Source organism: Trichinella spiralis, assembly GCF_000181795.1.
Source record: "Trichinella spiralis strain ISS 195 chromosome Unknown Scfld610, whole genome shotgun sequence".
NCBI lineage: Eukaryota > Metazoa > Nematoda > Enoplea > Trichinellida > Trichinellidae > Trichinella > Trichinella spiralis.
In genome coordinates this window covers 174,139-190,500 of record NW_003527549.1, presented here as the reverse complement: position 1 = coordinate 190,500, position 16,362 = coordinate 174,139, and the positions used below count along the sequence as shown (strand labels likewise).

At 33.3% G+C, this 16,362-nt stretch overlaps 3 protein-coding genes across 3 annotated transcripts; all 3 read right to left on the bottom strand.

The window, feature by feature from the left end:
- Positions 1–5: 5 nt before the first annotated feature.
- Positions 6–1,216, bottom strand: Tsp_09849 (conserved hypothetical protein). The gene is made up of 6 exons (XM_003370587.1): positions 1,133–1,216; positions 726–842; positions 571–664; positions 410–516; positions 277–367; positions 6–205 (listed from the first exon to the last, which is right to left on the bottom strand). The coding sequence occupies exons 1-6, from the start codon at positions 1,214–1,216 to the stop codon at positions 6–8; spliced, it is 693 nt and encodes a 230-aa protein (XP_003370635.1).
- Positions 1,217–1,544: 328 nt separating this feature from the next.
- Tsp_09848 (putative SET domain protein) lies at positions 1,545–4,770 on the bottom strand. Its single transcript, XM_003370586.1, has 5 exons — positions 4,681–4,770; positions 2,425–3,077; positions 2,262–2,343; positions 1,941–2,191; positions 1,545–1,880 (listed from the first exon to the last, which is right to left on the bottom strand). Exons 2-5 carry the CDS (start codon positions 3,030–3,032, stop codon positions 1,664–1,666), a joined length of 1,158 nt encoding a protein of 385 aa, XP_003370634.1. The 5' UTR covers positions 3,033–3,077; positions 4,681–4,770; the 3' UTR covers positions 1,545–1,663.
- Positions 4,771–7,795: 3,025 nt separating this feature from the next.
- Positions 7,796–15,636, bottom strand: Tsp_09847 (protein strawberry notch). The gene is made up of 28 exons (XM_003370585.1): positions 15,631–15,636; positions 15,190–15,327; positions 14,647–15,073; positions 14,429–14,589; positions 14,238–14,334; positions 13,900–13,938; positions 13,076–13,285; positions 12,932–13,016; positions 12,772–12,862; positions 12,541–12,705; positions 12,137–12,418; positions 11,971–12,084; positions 11,445–11,627; positions 11,265–11,362; positions 11,045–11,181; positions 10,676–10,987; positions 10,420–10,626; positions 10,191–10,354; positions 9,996–10,127; positions 9,773–9,908; positions 9,576–9,694; positions 9,317–9,499; positions 9,033–9,294; positions 8,852–8,946; positions 8,665–8,754; positions 8,505–8,584; positions 8,089–8,194; positions 7,796–7,969 (listed from the first exon to the last, which is right to left on the bottom strand). The coding sequence occupies exons 1-28, from the start codon at positions 15,634–15,636 to the stop codon at positions 7,796–7,798; spliced, it is 4,293 nt and encodes a 1,430-aa protein (XP_003370633.1).
- Between the last annotated feature and the right edge of the window lie 726 nt (positions 15,637–16,362).

Here is a 16,362-nt window from a genome sequence, read left to right as displayed (position 1 = left end):
ATTTATCACATTCGCGTCACATGCAGCAGGCACCTTTTCTGTTGTTGAAAATCAAATGTGGAACTTTTTTGACTCAAATCTTTTGCGACAGCAGTAAGCTTTTGTGGAAAAATTTGACAAATCAACGCCGCTTTATCCATCGCACTGCAACGACCAAAGCATCGAAAAAAGCCCACAAGCAGGCAAACTGTACGAATCAGAGAAACTAAATTATTTTCAATAAAATACAAATTATGAATTTGAAGAAAAATTGTGAAAATAAAAAAAAAGAAATACTTTTCTCTTCCATTGTCAAGTCATTTTTCGTTAGCAAAGATTTACACAATGAACACATTGAATCGAAAATATCAAACTGAACACGAAAAATCTTCAAAAAACACAAAAAAAATTTTTTTAAAAAATCAATCACAAACATCATCGACAATCGTACATTTTCTTTCCAACTTTCACTACGCCAAGCTATTTCATTCAAAATGCAATTCAAATAAAAAACATATCTTTCCGCTAAAATAGTTTCTAAAAAGAAAAAAGTTAAAAAATAATGCAAAATCTTCAAAATCATCAGCGCACTAAATTTCACAGATTCAGCACCCGTATGTACAAAATTCGTTGTCATCAAATTTTCCAAAAGTGAAATTATGTAAGGTATTATTTTTTTATCATGCTAAAAGTATCTAAATTAAAAACAAATAAAATAGACAATAAAAAAGAATACAAACGAAAACCTGAAAGTTGGATTCAAAACAAAATATTCCCAATGCAATCAAAGCATTCAGTGCATCATTGGTCACCACGTACTGATCTGCATCACGCTGAGGACAGTGAATGAAAATGCGTTCTACCTATAATTTCACGAATTACAAAAAATTACAATTTTGTTTAAATTTTAAAAATTGCAACACTTGTAAAAAAATACATGTCTGAGCATAATTTTATTTCACACTCCAAGCCTAACTAGATCAGATACAGCTGCAGATAAAGTTGTACAAAATATTCCTTGTTTATGAAAATTTTCACAATATTTGCAATAAATAAATAAATAAGTTTACATATAACGACAAATTAATTGATGAATTTTAAATTTAAACCATTATACAATAATGCAATAATTGTACTACAGTAGTTATTTTACCTTCTCCCAAGGAACTGAAGGAACTTTTGAAAGATTGTATGCAACACCATGCAAACAGCAAAATGTTATTTGGCTCGAATTCATTGCACATTATTTGTCAGCTGCGCTATTTTTGCATAAAATGTACTGAATGATAAATAGAAAAATAAAAATACAGTAATCTAATGAAAATAAAGTATAAGTTCATTTATGTATTCGAAACAGAACAACTTTTTCTTGTTCAAAATAAGAAGTTATCCATTTATACATTGTCATAAGTTTTATTTAAATTTTTCAACGAAATCAGGCACACACAGCAAAAGGCAGGGGACAAAAAGCATACGATTTAAACGCTATCATCAATCAATAATAAATTTTAAAATCTAATTATACAATTCTTCGAGCACTGCAGTTAGGAAATTGAACATTAATATACAGTAAACGTAAACGAACGCTTTGTAAACAATGCGTTCCATCAAAATAAAAAACATTACATATACATATATATACATATACATAAATCTGTGCTTTTATTAGTGAACTCGTTTTGTATTAACTGCAGACAAGCCAAGGATGTGCACGAATGGCATCCTTGCGTCGATCCCCGTAATCGTACAAAAGCTCTTCGCCAATTTCCACATCTCGTTTTGCAACAAAAATTATTCTCGGATTATCATCGATGTTCACAATTTTCGATTTCACATTCGGATCTTTGGCTGAATGATTCAACAAACGACCATAATGAGAAGATTCCGGTGTGGCATCAACACTAAACAATACAAACGTTATCAATACCAATACCAAGCTATTGTGAATATGAATTCTTTACCAATATCGCTTTCCTTTGTAAGAAAAATAATACATGTAACAGCCGACCTGAGAGCTGTTCTGATAATCCCGTTCTCGACGCTGCGCTTCAGTGCTGTCTATTAGCTCGCCACGATATTCAACAACAAAATCATCACGGTAGAATTTTTTCGTCGCAATCACCCCACGCCCTTTGACAGGAAATTCACAAACTTCCAATCCATCCTGACAAACCGACAGTATAGCTTTTTTCAATTTGTCAAATTTCTCTTCCTGAACAAAATTAAATTTTAATTCAAAAAAGAAAAAATTTCAAAACAGCTGATTGCAACTGTTTACCTACCTGCAGTTCAGAAGCGGTTTTTCTTCCACTTTTTCGAACGGTAAAAAATTCAGTAATTTGTCTGCTATTGCAACTGTTTTTCCTAAAGATTGGAAAGATATATATATATATATTCTATGATTAAAAACCCAATTAAAATTATTTTGCCAAACAATTGTTTTACTTCTTTGTAGAATTCTTTTTCGAATTGCCAACTTTTGTTGATGTTCTAAGCAAATTTTCACCGTTTTCAATTTTAACCTCACCAACTGCTTCAACTACGGGTACGCCGTTTGGGAATGTGGAATTTTTGAGTGGATCATTTTTATTGTGGTCAATGTCGTGGTGGTCAGTGGACAGTAATATTGGCAAGCTTCCAGATTGAACCACAACCCGCTTATTCGCTGAGACTGTTTTTTTCTCCAACTGCCGCGGTTCTTTTTTCCCTACTGTTGTTTTAATCGATGAAGCTTCTCTGGCATTTTTCCTAGCCAGCTGTTTGTCCACTTCAACCAAATCACGTTGTTCCGTCGATTCAACTGCTGCTCTATTGCAAGTTGTTGAAATTTGAACAGACGACAATTTCTGGTTGTTGTTCACTTTGCTTTTTCCACTTTTAATTTTCACTTTACTACTTTTTTCCCGCTTAACATTATCACAATTCGGATCGTCTGTTTTCTGCTCGACGGCCAATTTTCCAATGCTAATTTCATACACTTTTTTTGAATCTGCATCATCAATGGCGGCAACCTTCTGCGTCTTGAAAAACGCTTTCAAACCCGATGAACTCATATTTGCAGCTCAATTTCAAACTTTCATGAGATCGAAAATATTACACTACAAAACAAACATTCATAAAGCTCGAAATTTTTTCAATGACAAAAAAAATATCTCCTGTTCAATCAAATCTCTTCCTCAACTTGCTGCACCGTGTGTGCGTGCAATAAAAAAGCAAAATAAGTCAAAAATATTTTTCAATATATAGTATTTTAACAAAAAAAACAGGAAAACCTTGAAATCAAAGCAGATGGCTTGCGGAATTTTCGTGTCAATCACTACCAACATGCAAACCTTAAATCAATAATCAATCATTGATTGCCTTCATTTTCACTGACCATAGGAAACGCTAATTGCACAAATCGTGTACTGAACAGGACAGCAAACATATCCGCCTATACAATTTACAACACTGTAAAAATTAAATTATGCAAAAAATGTAGCGCCATTTTTAATAAAAATTCTACGACAATTCTAATTTATAGAAAAAAAAAAACATTTCATTTCATTCCTAAATCAAAGCACAAAGTGACAATGAAAACATTAGCACGACAAGAAAGTGTGTCAGAAAACAAACAAAACCAAACCAGCAAAATATAAAATAATTGCTTATACTAATCCAAATAAAATAAGTAGAATATTTTTAAAAAATGCACAAAAAAATACTTTATCATCGTAAATAAATAATTTTACATATATATAGATAGATAGATAGATAGATAGATAGATAATTCATTTATATTTATATATCGTGTATTCATGTTTAATATTCTTTGACATATCAATGTCATATGAATACTTACTGTAATAACAATTATCCTGATTATCAAAAGATCAGTAAGCTGAAAAATATGCTGCATATACTACAAACATTATGTTTCAAAGTTTGCAGAAATTCATTCAATATAAAATTATTCCATAAAAACTGAAATGCTGAAAAATCTAACTAACTATTGGCCATCTCTTTGTCATGATTACACATTTAAACAGCTGTTCAGTGAACATTCCAATTACAATTTCAGCTGTTACCTGCAAACCGAACTAAAACTATTCATTAAAAATTGATTTTAAATGAATAAATTTTAAAAATTAGCAATGAAAATTAGAAACCATCAAATAAATAAAGGAAGCAAATTTGCAGCAAACGAAGAAACAGGATACAAAGGTCACGTAGCATGGAATAAATACGACTGAATAAACACGGATACTTTAATAGAAAATAGAATGATAATAAAAATCATTCAAAAAATGAAAATTACCAGCAATGCAAATGTATATTCTAATCGAGCAATTCTTAAAAGTAACTGCTCAAGTGAATCAACGATACAAGATCTACACAACAAACGAATGTTAACATGATCGAAATAGCATTGTATATTTTCTGTGCATTCAACGTTTAATCTACATCGTGGAAAAAGACGAAAACGCTTCTGTAAAAATTATAATGCATAGCAAACTAATCGTAATAAATCAAGATAATTCTACAAAAAAACAACAGCTCTTTACTTTGCATAATGAAAATTTCATTTCAGTAAATATCATAATGAGTTTCAAAGAAAAATATACTTAAAGAATAGAATTGAAAGAATCACTGGAACTTCATTATAAAAGAAATTGACTATAAATCAAAGTTAAGAAACGCAATGCCTAATTCATGACATACCAGTGTTTTCTTCTTAATGAACTCTATTATTTTTTCAACAGACTGCTTTATTAAAACATTTTATTAAATAAGAAGATGATGATTTAAAATATTGTCTATTCATTGTTTAGTGCGCGAAGAATAAAGTACAGTAAGAACAACTGTGTCAAGCTGTTTGTTAATCAACAATTTTGGTGGCATAAGTAATAAACGCGAATAATAACGTTTGAAGCATATCTTTATTTAAAAAATTAAATTAATTTTTAATAAATAAATTATTTTTCGAACATTAAAAAGTATTATTTCAATGCAGTTTTTAAAAATGCTCGAGTCTGATTGTTCAAATTAATTACACTTAACTTTAAAAATTCCATTCACACTTTACTGCTAACAATTGGCATGGAATCGACATTTAAAAAACCAAATTTTCATTCACTTAAAAGGCTGTTTTCATACTTCAAAATAATTAAATTATCTACGCAGTTAATGTGCAAACACTTCTTCTTTCAATTTTGCAAATCAGTTTCAATGCAAATTTGAACTGTGCAAGTCACAAAAAAAAACAACTCGGTTAAGTATGCGAAGCTAATATGAATGGATGTGCAAAGAAAATTCCACAAAATTTCATCGGCGAATGTTTGCGAAATGCGATGTCTGAATCCATCGACTATTTTGGTTTAAATAATGAAAATAAATGTGAAAAAGATTTGCTTTCAAAAAAAAACTAATTTTCAATAGTAATGATTAAAAAATTCAGAATATTTCTGAACAAATTAGTTAAAAATAAAAGGTGAGGAATTGGCTGCCTTTACTTTGAATTTAAATTAACGATTCAAAATATTTGGTATGTGAAAAATGCACACGAAATGCTTCCGTTATTCACAGCTTTCTTCTAAAACAATTGGCTCCATCTTTCAATATTTGTGGCAATTCATTTACCTAAAAGTTATATTTTTTAATCACAACAGATGCCTTCATTTGGGTTTCCAAATATATTGGATTACTTGCAAATCTGTCCACTCGGTGCTACTGGAAACAACATCTTTGGAATGGAATTTGGAAGCATTCATATCAGTACTTCAATAGATTTGTTTTTGTACAGCACATTTATAATCTACATTAATCATTCTTTCTGAAAATGTTATACTTTTACATGGTGCACATCTGACAGACAATGCCATTTTTAGCTGACAGCATTTGACAAAATTGCGTTAATTAGATTAAGTAGACCTTTCCATTAATAAAAAAAGAATGGAAAAATGTTTTCACTTAATTTTATAACTATCATTATTAGACTTTTCACTAAAAGTTGAAATTAAATAGGGCACAATTAAAGATGCAGAGTTCAATACTATATTTTGATAATTCATTTTTATGATTCATACGGTAATCATTTAATGTATTCAGGTAAAACGAAATTATGTTTTATTGTAAAACATATTTATTATGGGCAATGAATGGTTTTAGCTTAATATTGAGCAATAATTTCATTAAAATGATTTTTAAAAATGAACATTATATAATCTGACAAAAACCGTTTTACTTGTTTTTATATTTACTATTTAGAAGATTTTTTACACTTAGTTGTGTTTGAGTAAAAAAAAAGAAAAATAAAGTTTTTATGTGATTATTGGTATGATTTCAGAATTAATGTGCAAAAAGTTTCGGCGTATCTTTGTATTGTTTCAAGATGAACAATTTTTACGGCAAGAAAATTCACACATACAACAGGATCAGGTTGAGCTCAGTGAGCGCGAACATAAAAAAAGCTCTGCTTAGCCTTTTGCTTAGCAACAGTTTTCTTTTCCATGAGCAATACTGACTCTGTATAATAGGATAATTTAAAAATTAGACGATTTGCTTCAAGTGCAGCGTGATGTACCGTAATCTGTACGTTTTCGATTGCACTTGGCCAAGTTAAAATTTTCATTGAATACAAACAACACAGACACACAAAATTCAGTAATATCAAGAAATTACGATTTTAAATTTTGCAAAAAAAACAACAATGATAACCAGTAAACGTTGAAAAATGATGTCTGACGTGTTTGGAAAAAACATACTGTTCATATTCGAAGAGCATGCAAAAAGGATATGTCGACGTGTTCCTTCACAACATTTCACTCGATTTAACACGAACAGCCGGTGGATACGAGCAAAAATATCTGACATTTTTCGTGTTGACTGGTCTGACACTGTATATTTTGGAGCAGTGAATTTCAACTTTGAACGCAAATAATCACATTTGAAGATTGACAAATTATTCATATAATAAATTTATAAAAATTTTGTTGCATCACTGATCACTTCCTGACTTGCAAAGAATTGAAATGTTTATTTAATTAAGAACGCTTCGATTTATTCAAGCATAGAGATAAAATTAATACGACAAAATGTTCTGTTTTTAACATTGATACGTTTACATTGAATTTTACAACTCAACCGTCTGGTAGAATAACAAGAAAAGAAATTACTGTCATTGAAATTGCAACAAACTGTCAAATAAAATGCAAAACATCTGGTGTGCAATTTCGATTATTTTGCACAGCATTGAGAGACTGCGTTTGCTTTTTGACATTTTGCTTGTGGTTTTACGCTTAAAACATAAATTAGCAATCCTTATGGAAGCACAAGAGAAAATGAAACTGCTCGACAACGTTAGAGAACAACAATATTGACATCAATCAGCAGCAACTGGCAACATTCTACGAGCAATTTAATTCGCCGCCAATATAATCAACTTGTTAAAACATCGAAATTGTGAACTTTCACAAAAAGTGCTTGCAATAAAAAAAATTATAACGCATAATTCCTTACTCTTTTATTATTTATTGAGAATTTGCAAAAATAGTTGCCCAAATGCAACGCAAATTTCTTCTTTACGATGACAGTGACGACAGTCTTTCGAGTATAAACAAAAAAAAAAGAAAAAATATAATAATAATAATAATAATAATAATATAAATTTATATCACAAAATGCAGCGATACTGTTGATTACACAGGCAAATACTGATTGAGATTGCTTCAAAGAGCAAAGATGGAACAAAGCAAAAATAAAAAAGTAACTGTGCATTCTTCTTCTTCTTCTTCTTCTTCTTACAACTGTATATACTGGAAATAATATAACAGAACTTTCATGTTGACGATATGGGATTGGCCTGATCACTTTGAAGACGCTGTATCAGAAGTTCGACACAGGCGTTCGGAATGAGCAAGCCGACCAATTTTTGATTAGCTTCTGTTCGTAGGCGAACAATTTGCATACGATTTTGCTGCCGATGCTGCACAGTGTTCAACACAGATTCAACCTTTAAAAAATTAAAATAAACAAAAAAAACAAGTGGTTTGGAAGTATATAATAATAATAATAATAATAATAATAATAAAGTAAAACGTATTAAACAAACAAACAAACAAACAAACAAACCAAATTCCACACAGCGAACACTGAGCCGGATAAAATGTGAAGAAAACGCGTACGTTTTCCAACTTCACAAGATGAACCCGCCATAACGTTGCGACATTTGCCATACCTTGAGCAAAAAAGAAAAAATCCATCCAATTCAACAAGTGCAAATTCAAAAATGAAAAACAAACAACAAACAATAATTGTACCAATAAATATGCTGACAGTGGGTGCCGGAAGATTCGTAAATTTCTTGCCAAATTTTTTCCGCTTCCGTTGGTAATACCTGAACGTATAGGTAGGCAGAAGAATTATTACACTGGTGTTTTGGAAAAAAAAATTTATCCTTAAAACTCACCTTTCTGTATTTTTGTTTAATAATGGATAAATTTTCTTGTTTTGAATTCAAGCATGAATAAGGTTTGAATATGCTATACATTTGCGAGTCATCATAGTAATCGTATCGTTTCTTCCTCACGGCGCAAATGAAAATTACAGATGGTTTCAAACGAGGATTCTACAGTGCAGTACAGTACAGTAAGTAAAACGGCAAATTCTACCATCGTGCAAATAGTGACGAACGAAAGAAAAACATACGGTGCTGATGTAAAATCCGTCCTCTTCACCCATGTTCATGCAATGGAGATCCATTGCTTCACTCCATGGCAAGCCCCGTTCGACGCAAACCTAAAAACATACGGCAAAATGGATTAATGAATAATAGATATAATATTATTGATTGACAAAATGACGACAAAAATAAATTGCAAAGAGAACATTTTACCTTGTGCAATTCAGTTTTTAAATCTCCCGGCAACCAATGATTCCTGAATATTTTAGTTTCCATTTTTCTAACTCTTTCTTGTTTTTGACCAAGATCTGAAAAAAAATAAGCAATGAGAGGCGAATCTAACTTCGCAGTTCAATAAAATAAATAAATAAATAAATAAATAAATACTGAATACCCAAAATTCCCAAATCATAACGACCATCCCTTTTCGCTTGGTCGACCACCTCTTTCAGTGTGTCAGAAAAGAATTGAAATAAATAATTTTGCGCACTAACTGGCAAACCAAGAATACGATTTAAAAATTTTGTCAAATTCATCTCCTTGTCCAAAATGACCGGTCCACCGGGCTTTTCACAATAGGCCAAACCGATACCTTCCAAATATTGTCTCATGTCTACAACAGATGGATAATCAATTTTGGCTTGTCTTGCTGTTTTCTTGAAATTATAAAATAAACACTATTTGATTGCCTTGGAAAAAATTTCCAGCATATTCTTTGGGTGGTTCTACCAAAGGTTTCTGCCAACCGACAATCGACTTCAGGGTCACTTCCAAAGCAGTGCGACCGTATTTTGTGTCCAAATTGAACTGGCTCAAATCACGCGTTTCAGTCGCTCTGCGATCTCCGTGGGTCAGTGCACCCTGCAATAAATAACAACAAAGAACCATCAATCAACAGACCCCAAGCTCCTTTTTGTTTAGAAATATTGCTAAGCACGAGTACCAAACTTTCCAGTCGTTTGGCAACTACCGAAGCAAATCGTTGTTCACCAGCAAGCTCAGAAATGAGAAACACGTATTCTGGTGAGTTGATTTGATTGGATCGATGCGTTCGCCCTGAATAATGAACAGAGTTTGAAAATTAGCAAAAAAAAAAACAAAAATATTTTTCAATGGACAATTAATTTATTCTACCGAATTGTTGAATAGCCTTGTCGGCAGACCAAGGCAATTCGAGTGTGATGTGCACACGTCGACGTTGATTCGGTGCTCGACGATCCGAATGCAACGATATTCCCGAACTAGCCGCCTCGGAAATGATGGCAATTCTCTGAAAACAAGAAGCATAAATTTGAATATTGTAGTTGCACGATAAAAAAAAATAAATCAATTAACGATTTTATTATAAATGAACAACCTTCTCGCCGGTCATAAAACGTTCCTTTTCTTTCAAATTCAACATTTCCAAAGGTACGTCGGCATCGTGCCTCAATTCATACTGAACTTGTCCTTCATCGTTGCTGACTACTCGACCTTTGCGACCAGTCATCTGAAGATTTTATTTGATCACAAATTATTTATTCAATTAGTAGATTTAATGAAGTAAATTTACTTCAGCCACGTAATCTGGACCGCCAAGTTCGTCGATCAATTGGTCAAGTGTATTGGGGGGCAATGTTTCACCGAGTCGTTCAATTGCCACCAACAAATCTGCCTTCATCAAATTCGCCTTCGTTATACCCAAATCGGTATCATTCAAATTGTCACCATCGTATTCTATTTAAAAATGAACAATTTTAATAAATTAAAATTATAAAGAAAAAACAGCAACCAATTTTTACCTGAGCAAAGAAAGGAATTGCCGGAACCAAGAAATTCCGCAGCCGACATGGCGACGTGATTAGCAAGTGAACCTTGCTTGTCGACCTTGCGGTCGGTCGGTTCCTCATCCGGCCAAGTGTCTCCATCTTCAGAATTCGACGAATGCAATGGACGTTTTTTCTTTTTCGACTTTTTACCAGCTCGTTTCAATTTCATTTCCCAAGGATCTGAAATCCAAACATGATGAAACAAATAATAAACACAATAAATATATACCTTGCTCGGTGTCAGAAAAAAATGGATTCAACGAATCGTTCAAATCATCGTCGTCGTCGTCGTCATCGTCGTCATCGTCATCGTCGTCGCCATCGTCATCGTTGTCGTAATTATCATTATCGTTGTCAGAAAGGGCATCATCGTCATCTTCACCTGAAGCTGAATTGGCATCCGAAGATGAATTGCTTCCTGAATCGTCCGAGTCAGATCGTTCATCGCTGTCCAATCCTGCCAAACTTCGATCCTCGTCACTTCCTTCGGACAAAGCAGCCAAATCAGAGTTGGGACGTTTGGTTTTCTCCCGGCGCAAATCTATCGAAAAAAAAAGTCAAATAAACAAAACAACTTTTTGAAATTAAAAAAGAAAACGCCTACTCTGCTTCCAACTCAAATCGACCCGACCAAAAGCGGTACTGCTGCTCCGCTTAATCCCAAGCATGCTGGTAGACATGCCGTAGCGATCGCTCGTCGGGAAATGTTTTTCCACCAACGATTGAAACACACCCCTGCATGATAGAATTGAATTGAAATTTTCCAAATAAACGAAAAATTGTCGACGAATAAATGAAATAAGCGAAGCCTTCCTTACTTGGCGGTCGATACGAAATCCGTCAACTCGCCACCGCAATCGCCAAGCTGTTCAAGTGTCCGCGCTTCGCCGGTCGACTGCAAACCAATGACAACGCACTGAAATTGGAAAACAAAATAAACCATGCAAAAATGCATGCAGAAAATTAATTCAGCCCCAAAAAAACAGAAATTTTTTCACTTTTCCATTTCGAACGGATTCTCTGGCCAAACGCACGCAAGCGTTCACCTTTGCCGCAATGCAGAGGTATTTGAAAAAACGCTGATGCGATGCCCAAAATTGACCCCACATCGCCTTTCTACCCGCACTGTTGATGTTCAACATGTCTGTAACCATTTGAAATTGCTTTCTCGTTTCCAACCACTATAAAACAACAATTTCATCACTTGTTTTTTCTATTCAATTTACAAGCATCTATCTATCTGTCTGTCTTTTCGAAAGAGGAAAAAAAAACATCATCGCATACATATCAATCGAATAATTTAACCTTTTGAAATAATTGTAAAACTATAACAAATATGTGACAGAAAATGAACACAATTTCAACAACAGAAACAAACAACTGGGCAACATTTTTACAAAAACCTTAAAATTTCTATATAAATTTACTATTTAATACTTCAACAAATCTTACAAAAATTATACAAATATGCCATTCCTTCTTAATACGGCTGAAAATATTCAAAAATAGCAATTTTCCACATACCAATTTTACGGCCGAATCGTACATTTGAATAAATTCAGCCGACAGTGGTACTTCTTCAACACGAAAACTGACTCCAGAAAAAGACAACTGTCGTGCCAAATACAAACCACGTAACTGTAACATACAGATATATTAGAGCAAAACAATGTTCAATGATGAAAACAACCTTCATGTCCATAGCGATGATTTCCATTGCGCCAACCCCGCGACGTTCTACCGCACTGATAAATGAGTTGAAGTCTGAAAAAGCACGCCCAGTTCCCCACAAACCAAGACGAACCATGTATGCCATGTGACGCGGTTCCGTCGCACCGGTAGCGCTGGCGTAGACAATTCTAGCTTTGGGCAACGCTTTTTGCAATTCCATAACCGTCTGCCCAGTTTTCGACGGCCTGGAACTGCCAACTGGACAAAGATTCTTAGCTCTGTGACATTCATCCAGTACAATCTGGAAAACAAAAAGTAACACAATCGTATACGTATTTTTGAAAAATTGAAACAAAAAAAGAAACCAATCCCATTAAAATAAATAGTAATCGCTTTTTAATATAAAATAATGTCAACACTTACCACACCATCAAACCGCGATCCACACCAGTGAAGGAGTTGCTTCATTCTTGTGCGATACTTCGATTTAGCATTTTGACTTTCACCAATCAAACTTGCGTACGTAGCAAATATGACGCCTTTTTTAACAGAACCATTTTCTTTGCCAGAAACTTTTGTATACTTGAACTATGATTTTTCACAATGAAAAAAATTAAATAGTGTACAATGAAAAATGCATTTTTTTTGTCATACTTTATTCAACGCGTGCACCTTAATCTTCTGTGCTCCGACATCTTCTAAATCTCGCTGCGCGTCGTACTTCAAATCCGACGAAACGCTGAACCTAAATTGAAAACAATTGCATTGAATTGAAAAATGCAGAGCATCGAATATCGTCTAAAAATCGCATTACCACAACGAACGCTTTCGGCCGAGAAGATAATTCTCGTAAATGATACCCGCAATAGTGCGACCTTTACCCACACCAGGTCCGTCGCCTACGTATATTAAAAACATTTTTCATAAACAGAATATCGAAAGTTTGCACAACTCCTACCAATCAAATACCCGGAACGTTCACCACTTGGCAAGAAAGTCTCATGCTGTTGACAAGCGTAAATAATAGTTTCCAACTGTAACGCTGATATGAAGCCGTGATCAATTATTTCTTCCGGAATGCTGACATGATACCAAATATCTGGCGGCTGAACACTAGCCAGCGAACTAGTTTCCACAACAGCATCTGGGTGACTCAAACCAGAACGAACTGTAAAAATAAAATTACCATTTAAACTACTACAAAATTTCAAAAAATGGAAAATTTTCAACAATCAAAAAACCAATTTTCTTCACAAACAACGTGATATCAAATAACCGAAATACATCGCAAAATGTGATATCATGATCGTTCAAAAAAAATTAATTTAAATAACTTTCCACATTAATTAGCATTTTATTCGACATTAAATTATGGTGAAGAATTCAATAAAAACATTTTCAACTCGCGATAATTTGATCTTGATTTTCTCAAAATTACTACAGTACTCGGTAAATGTTGCATTTCTCCAAGTTCACCGTTTATCAAAAAATATGAAAAACATCAACATTGGACCAGTAATTTGTTTTTAAAGATAAAATAAAAATACACCATTTATATACATTTATATTCCAAAACTTTATTTTTATGCAAATATTGCATCTAAATTCAAAATGCTGAAAATAACTAAAACCAATGATTATTGCCTGTAAATTATTAGAAAAGACGTCCCGTCCAAATTACTTTTACAAATATTTGAAGTTAGCAAATTAAAAACGCTTCCAATTTACAAACTTACAGCACAAATTGCAACTGTACTATGCAACAAAAAAAGGAACGAAAACTCGAAAATTCGCTACATGTGGTATTGTCGTAAAATACGTCTTAAAGATCAATAATTATTAAATAATGTACATTTCTTTCTGCACGAATTAAAAAATAAGGTAAAATTAAAAAATTAACGTCGTCATTTAAACTTGAAAAGTTTGAGAATAAAAAAAAATCTCCAGCAGATGTGAAAAATCCCTAGACGCGCTTTACTTGAATTTCTTACTTCTTTTCACTAACTGATAATTTTCTTGAGATAACTAAGGTAAAGAAACATATACACTCAAAGTTTAAGCAAATAAATTTTTCCATTTTAAAAATCTGTTTCATGCAGTAAATTTAAGCATTTGCTTACGTTTAGATGGAACGTAATCTGCGTAAGTATTCGCGTGGCACATTTCAAAATCTCCTTCGGCTTCTTCTATCTCTGCCTGCATTGTTTCATCAGCGTTCTGAAATAAAAGTTGTAATAGTTATTCATCAAACTTTTTCCTTATCAAAAAGTACAACGAAATATACAATATAACACAATACAAGTATACATACATAATAGGGATTTTCAGATACAGTGCTGGAAAACGTATTACCGCTTCCCACATTAGCAGCATTTGCATTTGAAGTACGCGAAGTCCATGTGGCATTTTTCGAACGTTGCAGAGGTTGCTGATAACTGGGCATACGAGGTTGTCTCATTATTACAGGCATACCTATGTATTAGTATTTTTGTGTCAAAAAATTGACCAAAGAATTAAATAAATAAATACTGAGATTTGGATTTCGGAATTTTTCAAGTTGAGTTGGCCTGACAAAGTCGGACTGAGCATATTGTTGCGCAGGTAACGCATTTCGTGAGGTATTGACAACAGGCTTGAAAACTGTGCTGGTCAACTGAGTATTTTTAGCATTTACACCATTAGTAGAAGTAATCAGTGTCGTCGGCGCCGCAAAACGAGGACCACTGGAATTTTTGTGCAGAACCAAACGATTAGGTGGTATTTTTGAAATCATCGTAAGCTGCTTCCCTTGCAAAAGTACGGTAGGTTTGTTAGCAGCAGATTTTCGAACAACAATTCGAACTGATTTCCCAGAACCACATTTCAGTTGGACACTGGTGGGCACCACTGGCACCTGCTGCTGACTGGTTCCAATGCCAGGAGGATGAACAGTTGAATTTTCAGGTATATTCAGAGCCTGAACAAAATAAAAATCATTTAAAACTGTTGAGCATTTCAATTGATTCTACTGTTGCAGTGCAACAAACTATCCACTTCTTAATTTAAAATTCCCAATCACAAGTCATACTGTACCTGAGAAACTGTATTTTTTGTTGAACATAACTGGAAATCAGTTTGGGATGCCGCGTAAGATTGAGTGGAATCGTTCAATATAACATCCAAGCCGGCATCGCTCATAGCCGCTGACAGCAAGTCGTCTTCTTCGGAATTCTGAAAAATGACTCTCAAGTTCATTTAAATCATTTGGCGGGTGGTTAGTAAATGACAATGAACAATATTTAAATTGAGATTATTTCTACGAATAATGCTTGTACAATTTCAAAACGTAGTGAAAAAATTCAACATAATTATACTTGTTCATAAGATGTGGAAGAAAAAATAAATAAAATTTCTTAAAAACATATTAATAAAAAAAAGAATAGTGAAAAACAATACGTGGAAAAACAGCTACAAAATACAAACGATAATACGCAAGACACAACAATACAGGTCAAACACAGGAGGTTAACTTACATCCATCAATTTGAAGCATAGAACAAACACAGCGGAGCTAGCGCTGTATCTCTATCGCCGCAACTGCTTCGACTAAACAATCTGTGAACGCTCGGTGCCTATGCGCTCGCATTGACCAATGAGAAAAAAGCAATGGCTGCGCGTGATGATTGGTGAAAAATTTTCTCCGCCTACGCACGGTATATTTTGGCGGGAGTCGAAAACACGCTAATTTTGTTTGTCGTTTTTCGGTGTAAATTGCAGAAGCAGATTGAATTGTTTTTTTTTCAAATATGAAATTTTAACGCTTAAAATTGTATTATTTTAATAAAAGCGAAAATGAAATCCAAAAGCATTTCCAAATTGGAATCTTGCCCTGAAAGTTGAATGCGCAATTCTCCAAAAGCAACGGCAACAGATAGCAACGTGCCGTTTTTTGTGCAATGATCCTTTCTTTAAAAGATTATTAAAATATTGTGAGAAAGAAATTATTGAAAAAGAGAAGAAATTTGAATTACTGTTACAATTTGATAAAGTGAACATGAAAACGCGAATGCAATGTGAGAAGAAGAGAAAAGTGAAGTATCATATCATAACGCTTGATGAGAAAAATTCTGCTTCATCGTTAAATCTATATTCAATCAAATGTCATTGTTGCATACTGTGAAATTTCAGTTTTTCATGTTCGTCAGTATATGTTTATGTAATTAAGACGTTTTGTAAATTCGATTTTTAACTATTTTGTATAAAATT